Genomic DNA, 12,734 nt, shown 5'->3' on the forward strand with positions numbered 1-12,734 from the left:
GGAGAGGCCCTGACACTCTGTGAAGAGAGAAAGATGTCTGGTCACCTCCTAGCTGTTCCAACTCCGGTTAACATCCGACAGCAACCACTGAGAGACCTGAGTCAGAACTGCCCAGAAGAACCCTTTCCTGAATTCCTGGTCCACAGAAACTATAAGAGCTAATACAGTGATAATGATTGTTTTAAGTAACTAAGTTCAGAGAGTGATTTGTTATTCAGTAATCAATAACTAGAACGGTAAGTAATTGGAAATGAAACCAGACAAGCTGATTGAAGCCTAAAGAATATTTGAATTTCTTTCTGCATGATGTGGAAAAAATCCATCAAACTTTTTAATCTGAAGAATGCCACAGTCTGATTTCGGGTTTAAAAAGGAAGCTCAAGAGACATTGGGAAGATGAATTTGAGAGACACTGTAGGTAAGGAGAATGCTTACCGGAATTGTCAAAGTTTAACTGTGCATAAAAATTACTTGAGATACTTGATAAAATTTCAGATTCCTTTGACCCATCTGAAAGAGTAAAGGACAGGTAATGGGGACTTGTTCCTAGGTGCCTTTAGAGGAGGAGGGAGAATTACATTTGTTGTGCGCTTGCCATATGTCAAGCATTTTGCTAAGTACATTATAAACAGCAGAGTGGCTAAGACCACAGGTCCTACAAGAGCGGCCTGAGTTTGAATCCTCACTCCACCATTTACTAGCTGGGTGATCTTCAAAAAATTGCTTAACTTCTCTGAGTATGCTTGAATATCTGGAAAATATGGATATTCTTCTACTTTCCTCACTATTTTGCCTATGTATCATCCTTACTATAGTATATGCTCAATAATAATAAATTATTACAAACGTTCTCAGAAGTGTTATCCACACGTTTCAACTTTTGTACCTCCTTAATATTTCCATCTTTTCCATTCTGGCTCCCACCTCTACCACTCCATTGAAACTCCTTCAAAATTTTATAAATTACCAATATGGTGTCAAATTAAAAGAATTATTTTCAATTTCCATCATTTTTGACCTCAAAATGAATATTCTTTCATTTTGGAAAAACTTACTTCTAGACTTCGATGATGTTGCATTCTCCCACTTTTCTTCTTGCTAATTGGCTACTCTCCTTTGCCTTCTTTGCTAAATGTTCCTCTAAACCCACCTCTGAACTTAGAGACTTTAGGGCTTGATCTTGGTTCTTCTCCTCCTAGTATACTTTCTTCCTAAATGATCTCACCAGTTCCATGGCTTTAAATATTACGTATATGCTGGTGAGTCCCAGTTTTTTTTGTTTTTAATCTAAAAATCATAGGACAGAGTAGAACTGCTCCATAGGGTTTCCAAGGAACTGCTGGTGGATTTGAACTGCTGACCTTTTGGTTAGCAGCCGAGCTCTTAACCACCAAGGCTCCAAAATCAAAATAACCCCTTGCCATAGAGTCGATTCCAACTCATAGTGACCCTATAAGACAGAGTAGAACTGTGCCATAGGGTTTCCAAGGAGCGCCTGGTGTATTCGAACTGCTGACCTTTTGGTTAGCAACCGTAGCTCTTAACCACTAGACCATACCACCAGCGTTTCCAAAATCAAAATAGCAACTCCAAATTTATAAATCCAAAACCTACTTGACATTTCTTTTGCATAAAACTGGCAATTCACCCTCTTGTCTTCCTTTTCACCATCTACCTCAATCAAACCCATATACAAGTCATGTCAATTCAACTTTTAAAATGTATTTTTGAATTCATCAACATTTCTCCATCCCTATCACCAGGTGTAAGCATTTCTTGCCTATATGTCTATAATAACTTCATAACTCTATGAGGCAGTTCGACTCTGTCCTATAGGGTCGCTATGAGTTGGAATTGACTTGATGGCAATGGGTTTGGTTTTTTTGGTTTTCTCTAATCCAGTTTTTATGTAGGAGTTAGGTCTTTAAAAATTCCCACTAGGTTCTATTATTCTCTCTGCTTAAAACTGTTCAATTGCTTCCCATTGCATTTCAGTTAAAAGGCAGCTCCTTGACCAGACCCAGAAGCCCTATATGATCTTATGATCTGTCTGGCTCTTCACCTACTTTTCCAATTTCACGGCTCACCTCTGCTCACTCTGGATGAGTTTGCTGGCCTTCATTCCTGCCTCAGGGCCTTTGTGCCCTCTCCTGAAAATCTCTTCCTCTCCCATTTCCCTTCTTGGAATGGTTGGCCGTTCCTCATCTTTCAGGTCTAGAGTAGAAGCCATGACCGCAGAAAAGACCTCCTTGATCAACCTATTTAATTAGATTTCCCTCATGTTATTCTTTGTTATGGTACCCTGTTTGCTTCTATCATAGGAATGAACATGATTTTTGTTTATTTATTCACTTACATATTTATATGTTCCTTATTGTCTTTCTTAAGGAGCCCTGGTGGTGCGATGTTTAAGTGCTTGGCTGCTAACCAAAGGTCAGTGGTTTGAATCCACCAGTGGCTCCAAGGGAGAAAAGACCTGGCAATCTGCTCCGGTAAAGATTACAGCCTAAAAACCCTGCGGGGCAGTTCTACTCTGTCCCATTGGGTTACTATGAATTGGAATCTATGACTAGATGGCACACAACAACAACCACATTGTCTTTCTTACCAATCAAATTGTAAGCTCAATGAGGTCAAGAATGTTACCTGTTTTGGTTGAGAAGGGACAGTGTTGTCATGTCATGGGGTTGTTAACCATTGTCATAAAACAATATGTGTATTAATTGTTTAATGAGAAACTATTTATTCTGTAAACCTTCATCTAAAGTAAATTAAAAAAAAAAAATGTTACCTGTTTCATTTACTGTTATATTCTCAACACCAATCACTACACATAGTACACAGTATATTAATGCATTTTCATTTGAAGAAATGACAAAAAATGTTAACCATTTATTATCTATTATCTAATTAATCTTTTTAAAATCTATTATTTAGTCTATACAATAGATATATAAAGTAGGTTCAATAGTATCTTTTACAACTAAAAGTCTTAGACTCACAAGATTATTAAGAACAAAAGAGATGGGTTTTGAACCTAAGTCTATTTACAATGCTTTTGTTTTATTCATGGCATTATTGAAGAGATATGATTTCTGTTCTGAAGTTAGGAGTGTTACAAACTAATAGCACCCTGGGTTTTAGAATACTGAAATCATATAATACTAAACATGAATAAAGATTTATGTATCAATTTATCTGCCCCCTGTATGAATAAGGATAGGCTAGGTTATGCTGCAGTAACGAAGAAGCCCCAAATCTCAGGGGCCTAAAGGAACAAAGGATTCTTTCATTCTTAAACTACACAATCACTGTGGGGTGGCTGGCTGTCCACAGTCCAGGAATCAGCCTGATGGAGCAGCCACTTCTTGGAATCTTGCCAGTCCCCATGGATGAGGGAAAGAGTACTACAGCAAATCACTCATCAGTTCTTAACACTTCCCTCAGAAATGACATCAATTTCATTTTTTGGTCAAAGAGTGTAGGGCAGTGTAACGTTCCCATGTTCCTAAATGGAGAATCAAAAATATTCAGTAAATAGCACAAATGACAAACTCACCCTTACGTTTTACAGATGAAGAAATTGGCATGTAGAGAGATATGTCACTTGTAATGTCATGAAGCTGATTTATGTCATAGCCAACACTAAAACTGAATCTTGTATTCACTGTCCAGTGCTTTGTCCAATAGCAAACCAGGAATTGCTAGTTCCTTACTCCAAATAAAATACACTTAAATATCTTATTATAAATATTTATTTAAGTAATATAAACTCCTTATATTGAAATGCAAGGAGCCCTGTTGGTGGAACGTTTAAGCGCTTGGCTGCTAACCAGAAGATCGGTGGTTCAAACCCACCAGCCACTCCATAGGAGAAAAGACCTGGCGATCTGCTCCCGTAAAGATTACAGCCTAGGCAACTCTATGGGGGCAGTTCTCCTCCGTCCTATGAGTCAGAATCAATTCGACGGCACCTAACAACCACAATACATTGAAATACTTTTGTACCTCTGCCGTAAAATATAAAGCATAGACAGATTATAGGCCTTGTTCCTCCAGTCACATGCTTTAGCAAGATACCCCATACCAAAACACTGAAAACCTCTCTAATCTGGTTGTTCTCACTTCCAGCAAAACGAAACCATGTTTTATGTTAGTCTTTCTAAACCCATGGGCTTAAGAAGTATCAAGGAGATAAACAAGAGAACTGTGAATCCATACGTGTATCAAGAACTCTCTGTTGAATCCATTAGAAGTGTATTCACAACAAGAATTCCAACTAACAATGATTTAAGGAAAGGATGTCTATGCTACCCTCATAACAAGAAATCTGAAGTGGATGGCTGCTGGTGTTGGTTCAGTGGCTCAATAGCATCAGAGCCTATGTGGCTGTCTGGGTCTTTTCTTACGGACAGAAGACGCATATGACAACTTCATACCTGCCATCCAGACTGGACAAAGGGGAAAGGGTGAGGCCAGCTGGATTATCCCTTTTATTAGGGAAGAAAAAGCTTTCTCAGAATCAACACCGGGCCCCATTCCAGCAGGCTATCACTGAGGTCTCATTGGCCAGGATTTAGTCTCATGGACACCCCTAGCAGCAAGAAAGGCTTGAAAAGTAGCAAAAAGAATTGTCATTGATTGGCTAAGCCTAATACTACCTTGAGCAAATAAGGGTTCTGCTGGCAAAAAATGGCTTAAGGATGGAGGGTAGTAGGAATGAATATTGAGTAAGCAACTAACAGTGTCTGCCCCATTTGTTGATTGACTAAAAGGTCATTTTGAAATAATTTATCTACTATTTTTAAAGTTGACATAGAAACTATTGTGAATAGTTTATTCATTATTATGAATAAATAAAATATATATTTACTACTGAACTATTAATGTATCTTCTCAATAGATGAAATTTAAAAATATAATAAAGCTACTATAGTCAGTCCTGCTATAATGCTGGTTTTAAAAACAAATTGATTTCAACAAGATTGATATGTTAAGGAACAATTTGAGCACAACACAAATTTGTGTTTGCTTAAGTGCAATTTCGTCCACTAGAAGCTAGGTGGTTGCAGAAGGCTGCAACAGGTGGCCTGAGCCACGTAGAAATACACAAAACTCACAAGCACACACCCCGCGGACTTTGCTAGCTACTTCAGTTCACTGCCTGTTTTATGATCCGCACCCATCTACGTTTAGTGTTATAAACATCTCTCTGATATCAGACAACTCTCCCCCCACCACTTCACGATAACTCACTAGCTGAAACTCTTCAGAAACCTATTTCCACAAACTTCAAATCTTTTTCAAGATAAAATGCCATATGTATTGTAACATTTATGTATTTCTTAACCACTTATCATGTGTCAAACTGTACTACCATTTTTATTAGGTCTCTATCTTTCTCTATGGGTCACTATTGAAGGTTTTGAGTATTGTGTCCCTAAATCAAGGAGCACTGGTTTGCTCAGTGGCTAAAGCACTTGGCTGCTAACCGAGAGGTCGGCAGTTCAAAACTACCCGTCACTCCGAAGGAGAAAGATGTAGCAGTCTGCTTCCATGAAGATTACAGCCTTGGAAACCCTATGGGGCAGTTCTACTCTACAGAGTTGCTATGAGTTGGAATCGACTCCACAGCAGTGGGTTATGTAGATATAGGGAGCCTGGTAGTGCAACAAACGGTTAAGTACTTGGCTGCTAAATGAAAGGTTGGCAGTTCAAACCCACCCACTGAATCCATGGGACCAAGACTTGGTGATCTGCTCCCATAAAGATTATAACCAAGAAAACCCTACTCTGTCACATGAGGTCACTATGAGTTGGAATTGATATGACAGCACACAACAACAAATATATATATATATATATATACATATATATATATAAAACCAGTTGCCATTGAATTGACTCCAACTCATGGTGACCCCATGTGTGTCAGAATAGAATTGTGCTCCATAGTGTTTTCAGTGGGTGATTTTTTGGAAGTAGATAGCCAGGTCTATGGGTGGACTTGAGCCTCCAACATTTTGGTTAGCAGAGGAGCGAGTTAACTACCCAGGGAGAGAGCTATAGCTAAATATAGATATAGATAATATTAGAATACAATTGAGACATTTTTAAAACGAATAGAAAAAGCTCATTTTACATTTTAGAGGTGAATATGCCTTCAAAAGTATTTATTAAATGTGCTTGGAGGATCTTATTTTTAAAATGTCTATCAATTTTACTAAATAAAAGCCAGCCTATATATAGCTGTCTCTATAGCGGGTGAAGATTTGTCATTTACCTTTTATGATAATAATGCAAATTATATTCAGCCCAAGTATACTGAGTAGGAATACAGTTTTTATCTCTTTTTCCTCGTTCATCAACCTTGTCTAACAAGAGTTAACCAAGATTCAGAATGGGTCGTACAAAGCCGAATTTTGGCAGTCCCTTTACAATAGAAGGAAACCCTGGGGGTGTAGTGGTTAAGTGCTACCACCGCTAACCAAAGGGCCGGCAGTTCAAATTCACCAGATGCTCCTTGGAAACTCAATGGGGCACTTCTTCTCAGTCCTATAGGGTTGCTATGAGTTGGAATCGAGTCGATGGCAACGGGTTTGGTTTTTTTGTTTTTCACAATAGAAGAGAATCTATTTTCCTCCTTAGGGTCTCTATTTTCTTTAATAAGGGCATACAAAACACTCAGCACATTTCCAGAGCTTCTGAGAATTTCTCCCTTGAGAGATCTCAGTAAATACAAGGAAAAACAACTTCAAAAAAAATATTAATGAAAGGCTCATCAGTATTTGCTTTCTCCCTCCCCACTCCTGCCTTCTATTCTTTCTACTGTCTACGTATCTCTTCTCAGCTTCAAACATTTTTCTTCCTCTAATTTTCCCAAGGTCAGCTGCCTTTTCTAACGGCCTAATTCCAGCGAGCACAGCACGTGGAGAAGGAGAAACTAAAAGACCTCACAGGCACTCTCCTTTACTTCTTATATCTGCTGCCAGACCACTCTCAACTGTGAATCCGTGATTTTCTCAGGAATGCGGATCAGGGTTTGGCAAGTAATGTTTTTAGTAAATAATCTCTGAATGTTTGGTACTTAAAGGTGGAAGGAAGTATTGCTTTTAAGTGCACACAGTGATCATTAAAAATGATTCTGTACTCACTCTTAGATTCAAATGCAAATTCTCATAGCCCCACACCAAATTCGTGGGCCACACATGAGTGACTCCAGCTAAAAGCCACACAACAAGCCCAAGTCCGCCTTGCAGGCAGCAGAGCACACAGCGGTGTCTTGAGTGCAACTGTACACACCCATTAAACCCATAAACTGCAGGTTACACTGATGTGTACTTCCCTTCCTCTTACCTCACCTCGTTTGCTTTCTTTTTCTCCCAACCCCCAGCCTGCACCCACACAATGGGATTTTTGTTTGCTTCATAGCATGTGATAGCACAGTCCCTGCTTTGCCTAGCTCTGTGCTGCAGGTCTCTCAGGTAACAGGTGGCAGCTTCCCCTGTTGGATTCTAGGTATAAAAAAGAGTGACCTCATAGGGGTGGAGCTCTAGGACTCCATAGAGGTGGCAGTCACAGCCAGGCAACCCCAGAGTGAAGCTGTTTAACCTTCACCCTGAGGCAATTCAGCAACCAGCCATTGCCTGGAAGCCTCTAAAGCTTATCTTTACCTCAGATGGAGCCCAAAGAAGCCACTGGGAAAGAAAACAGGGGCTCCAAGAGAAAGAATCTGACCTTCTTGAGGCCCAGACTCTATATGCTGGAGAGAAGGAAGACTGACACTGTGGTTGAGAACAGTGTGTCTGGGGACCACTCTGGCACCTTGAGGAGGAGCCAGTCTGACAGGACGGAATACAACCAGAAATTACAAGGTAACCAAAGAGCAATCAATTGTCCCAGGTTACTGCACTCCCAGCTCTGTTTCTGCTACTCTTCTACTTGTGAAGAAAACACTTAAGGCAGAGAAGAAAATAGAGTTCTACCTCTCTCTCCCATAAAATAAGAAAATGAGAGTAAATGTGATTCATAAATTACAGGAAAAACATTTTTATTATGTGATTAAATAATTAAAGGGACAATTCTGAATTAATATTGCTGCTTTTCTTCTGGTGAGACTGATATATATATGTGTATATATATGTATATGTATATACACCTTTTCTGCTAGCTTCCTCTTTCCCTCCCCACCCCCAACCAACTTAAGAAGTGGGAAGCATTGGAAGGCAAATGATTTAGAAACCTACAAAAAGATAGTTTATCTCAATAGATAGGTGTGAGATGTCACCCCATGAGATCTAGCTAGGTAATTGTACTGAAATGTGACTGTGGTTAAGTAGGGGCATGAAACTACCACTCAAGTCTGTAAAAAATAGGAAATGTTAGTCAGCAGGATGGCATAACAGAATTTGTTGAAAATCACTTAGATGATCATTCCTTTAGAGTGAATCTAATAACATCCAAATACGGTAAGAGCTGTTTAGCATGCTTAGGTTGAATGACTTTTGAGGAAATAACTTCAGTTTATTTTGGGATGGTCCCAAGGTGATTTGGCACAGTTATTATAACACAGCCTCCATTTCAGGCCCTGAATTTTTATCCCTTCCCATCCACCCTTTTTTTTTTTTATATTTATTTTTTCTGCCGAAGGTCGTTTGTTCCAGTAATACTTCATTTTGATGTTGATATTGTGCCGCGTCTTACGTATCAGCTGCAGTCCTGGTTATATGATCCCCCAGAACCTGTGTCTCCTGCTTTTAGCACAACATGTGTTTGAACTCTCATAAACCCACCTTGAGCTGTCATTCTGGACTCAAAATCCATGATGAGGTTAGAAAGACCAATGGACATGCTTTGGATTAGCAGATCTCTTTCCTCAAAAATATGCTTGGGCTTAGTTGTGCAAATCAATTACGTTAATTAAGCTAAATTCATTAAAATTAAATCTTAAAAAATTATTACTATGAGTTACTGCTTTTAAAAAATCCTGGTAACTCGGCATTAGTCAAGGTGTGTAGGCACGTCTTATTCTTAAAGAATTAAAAGGAAAGGGAGGAGGGGGGAGCGCAAGGGAGTTTCATCTTCGAAATTAATTTTTCTCAAAGCAATGGATGCTTTAGAAAGAATGCAGATTTTAAAGACTTACACACTTGGTTTCCAATCCTGGCTCTTCAAGTTGCTACTTGTAAGACTTTGAGATAATTACTTATAATGTCTGAGCCTCAGTTTCTCTACCTGTGAAAAAGGGATAATGATACTTACCTCACAGTGTTTTTGGGAAAACGAAATTAGATAGTTACATGAAACACCTAATGTGTTGGCTGATACATGATATGTGCCCAATAGGTAGTGGCTATTAATGTGCTTAGGAGTCCCTGGGTGGTACAAACGGTTAATGAGCTTCGTTGCTAACCAAAAGGTTAGAGGTTCAAGTCCACCCAAAGGTGCCTTGAAAGAAAGGCTGGTGATCTAATTCCAAAAGATCAGTCGTTGAAAACCTTATGGAGGACAGTTTTACTCTGCAACACATCACGTCACCATGAGTCAGAATAAGCGCGGACGACAAGTATTTTTGTTGTGGTTATTAATGTGCTTGGTTGCTAACCTGAAGGTTGGAGGTTTGAGTCCACCCAGAGATGCCTTGAAAGAAAAGTCTTGCAATCTACTTCCAAAAAATCAGACACTGAAAACTCTGTGGAGCACAGTCCCACTCTGACACACATGGGGTCGCCATGAGTTTGAGTCACTAGACAACAACTGGTTTGTTGTTTATTCTTAAGAATGATGGTACCATAATGATAGAGCAAGACTTGCCCTCTATTAATCCAAATTATACCTTACTAATCTTTTTCAACTCTTTTCTGTCCATTTGATGCAGAGACCACATATAAAAATTCAGAAAAATGTAAAAACTTTAACTCCTAATAACAGGTTTCTTCCAAGTTTTACTAACTCAATATCTTTTTGGTTCAGATGTTCCAAAAGCAAAATAAAAATATGAAATAATGTTTGCTAACTAGAATTTGAAATATAATAAAACATTAAAAAATTTACAATAAATTTGAAAACAGTTTTGCTCCTCACTTCCTAAATTTACCTGAAAATTAACTCTCTGGCCACCAAATGCAGCAGATGTTTTGGTTACTTTGCAGAACCCCCAAGCTTTTTATATACTTCATTTGATTTTTCTTTCCTGAGTTCTTTGAAAGTGGAGGGAAAGACTCAGGAGCTAACCCCCATGCACCTAGAAGTATCTGTGCTTGAGAAAATCACGAGGGAGTGTAGAGGAGCCCCTCACAGCTATAAAGATAGGTTGCCCTCCTGATAAGTAACATTTTATTTTTAGATTTTTCCTAACTTTTTTTGCCTAACTTTTAATAAAATCCAATTCTGTTATCTAATGTCTTCTAGAGTTTTTAGCAGGATTCTACTGTAACTTTGGCAACAATAGAAGGCATTTTCTCATTAACATTTAAAGCAATCATTTCTGCGGGTTTGCTCTCTGGTGTGCATAATAGCCATTATCATGCAGATGATCTTAAATTACCTTAAGAAGCTCTTTATTATTGAAATGTCAAAAGGTTTTCCTGGGGCTCTCTTGGAGGTGGTCTTCCCCTGGAGGCATCAGTTAAGACCTGGGAAGGGTTGTTGTTGTTGTTAGGTGCCATTGAGTTGGCTCTGACGCTAGGTACAACAGAACAAAACACTGCTGTGTCTGCCCCATTCTCACAATCGTTGTTATGCTTGAGCCCATTGTTGCAGCCACTGTGTCAATCCATCTCGTTGAGCATCTTCCTCTTTTTCCCTGACCCTCGACTTTGCCAAGCATGATGTCCTTCTTCAGGGACTGATCCCTGGGCAGGGTTGAGCTCTCCAATAGATGGCCCTTAGCCCTTAGAGGTTGTAGTGTGCTTTCTTATACTGGAATTTCTGGCAACCCCACGGTCTTCACATATTTAGTGGGTTGTCTTTCAGTATCGTGTTGCTATTTGAGTCAAACAATCCACTGCCCTAACTGTATCTGGAATGAAGTTCTTTCGATTCTGAGAAATATAAAATCTTTGTTGCCCTTGGGCTTGCCTCTGAAGTCACACTTCATAGTCTAACTGTTTAGCTCAATTTCTGACAGACATCACTTTAACAGTGTGACTCTTAAGTTGTATTTAAAAAAATAAAAAGCTACACTGGTGGCGAGCTACTGGGTCAAATCATTAAAACATGGTTCTAATGAGGCCGTCTTAAAGGCTTTCTAGAAGGTTGTGATTACATCAACATAGACACTTCTCCTAAGCCTCAAGTTGTACAGTGTTGTAGGGGAAGAACATCATAAGGTTTAGTAAAGCAAAAAGAAATTTTTATTCAGCATATATTCAAAAAGGCAGAAGTGGAAAACGGATAAGCATGCTGCCAGAGCTAGAATGTCTGCCCGAATCTAAGGAAATATCACAGAACAGACAAAAGTGGGAAAACGGAGAAGCATGCTGCTGCAGCCATGTCTGCTTGAGTCCAAAGACTATTACAGAATCATCAGTATATATTAACATTACAAATGGGCAAAACCATTGAAAGCTTAGCCTTTTCAGATTGGCTAGAAACTGTGATCTTACATTTTGAATTGTCTTTCTTAACAATCATTGGTACAGGTTTCAGTAACGACAGTCGGGAGGGTCTTCATTGGTCCAACAAATTTCTATTCACTAAATGCTAATAGAAAAAGATAAGAGTGGAAAGTCTTTTGTGTTCTGTTTGATTGACTTAATATGAAAGTTTCCCTAAAAGATATTTTAACAGAGTATCTTAGCTATTGTCTTTATACCTCAGGGCCCAGTTGATCTGTCCTTGTGAGTCCCTGTGAGCCCAGCTCCAGCTGGGTCACATTCTCTATGCTCAAGGTCAGAGAATAATGATTCCAAATATTATTTTCTAAATCAACAATAATAGTTGGATGTTAACCTACTCTTTGTGTCTCTTTCATTCCTTCAATAGATTCATTCAGTTAATTGGTATTTATTGAATATGTTACATGCTGTGTCTTGAGGTTATAATAGTGAGAAAAACAGAGTATGTACCAGTAATTACAACTACAAAACCATTAGGAAAAACAGGTGACTGATCAGACAATATTCTTTTTTTTTCCCATACAAAAATTTATACGTACATTGTTATGTGACTCTAATTGCTCTCCTCATACTGTGACAGCACACTCCTCCTTTCCACCCCTGACTCCCCATATCCATTCAACCAGCTCCTAACCCTGTCTGCCTTCCCATCTCACCTCCGGACAGAAGCTGCCCTTTTAGTCTCTTGTATCTACTTGAGCTAAGAGGCACACTCCTCACGAGTATCACTTTCTGTCCAACAGTCCAGTCCAATCCCTGTCTATAGAGTTGGCCTCGGAAATTATTTTAGTTCTGGGCTGATAGAGAATCCAGGGGCCATGTTTTCCAGGATACCTCCAGTCTCAGTCAGCCCATTAAGTCTGGTCTTCTTATTAGAATTTGAGTTCTGCACCCCACCTTTCTCCTGCTCCATCTGGGACTCTCTGTTGTGTTCCCTGTCAGGGAGGTCATTGATGGTAGGCGGGCACCATCTAGTTCTTCTGGTCTCAAGCTGATGAAGTCTCTGGTTTACGTGCCCTTTCTGTCTCTTGAGCTACTACTTTACATGTGTCTTTGGGGTTCTTCATCCTCCTTTATTCCAGGTGGTTGGGACCAATTGATGCATCTTAGATGGCC

At 39.2% G+C, this 12,734-nt stretch overlaps 1 protein-coding gene across 1 annotated transcript in view; it reads left to right on the plus strand.

The window, feature by feature from the left end:
• The first annotated feature begins 7,487 nt into the window (after nucleotides 1-7,487).
• Nucleotides 7,488-12,734, plus strand: part of ARHGEF38 (Rho guanine nucleotide exchange factor 38) — a 175,476-nt gene continuing 170,229 nt past the window's right edge. Inside the window, exon 1 of the mRNA XM_004380204.2 lies at nucleotides 7,488-7,874. Coding sequence (XP_004380261.1) covers nucleotides 7,679-7,874 — 196 coding nt within the window. The 5' untranslated portion in view covers nucleotides 7,488-7,678. The remainder of the gene's footprint in view (nucleotides 7,875-12,734) is intronic.

The sequence above is a fragment of the Trichechus manatus genome, unplaced genomic scaffold (genome assembly GCF_000243295.1).
Source record: "Trichechus manatus latirostris isolate Lorelei unplaced genomic scaffold, TriManLat1.0 scaffold00071, whole genome shotgun sequence".
NCBI classification, from domain to species: domain Eukaryota; kingdom Metazoa; phylum Chordata; class Mammalia; order Sirenia; family Trichechidae; genus Trichechus; species Trichechus manatus.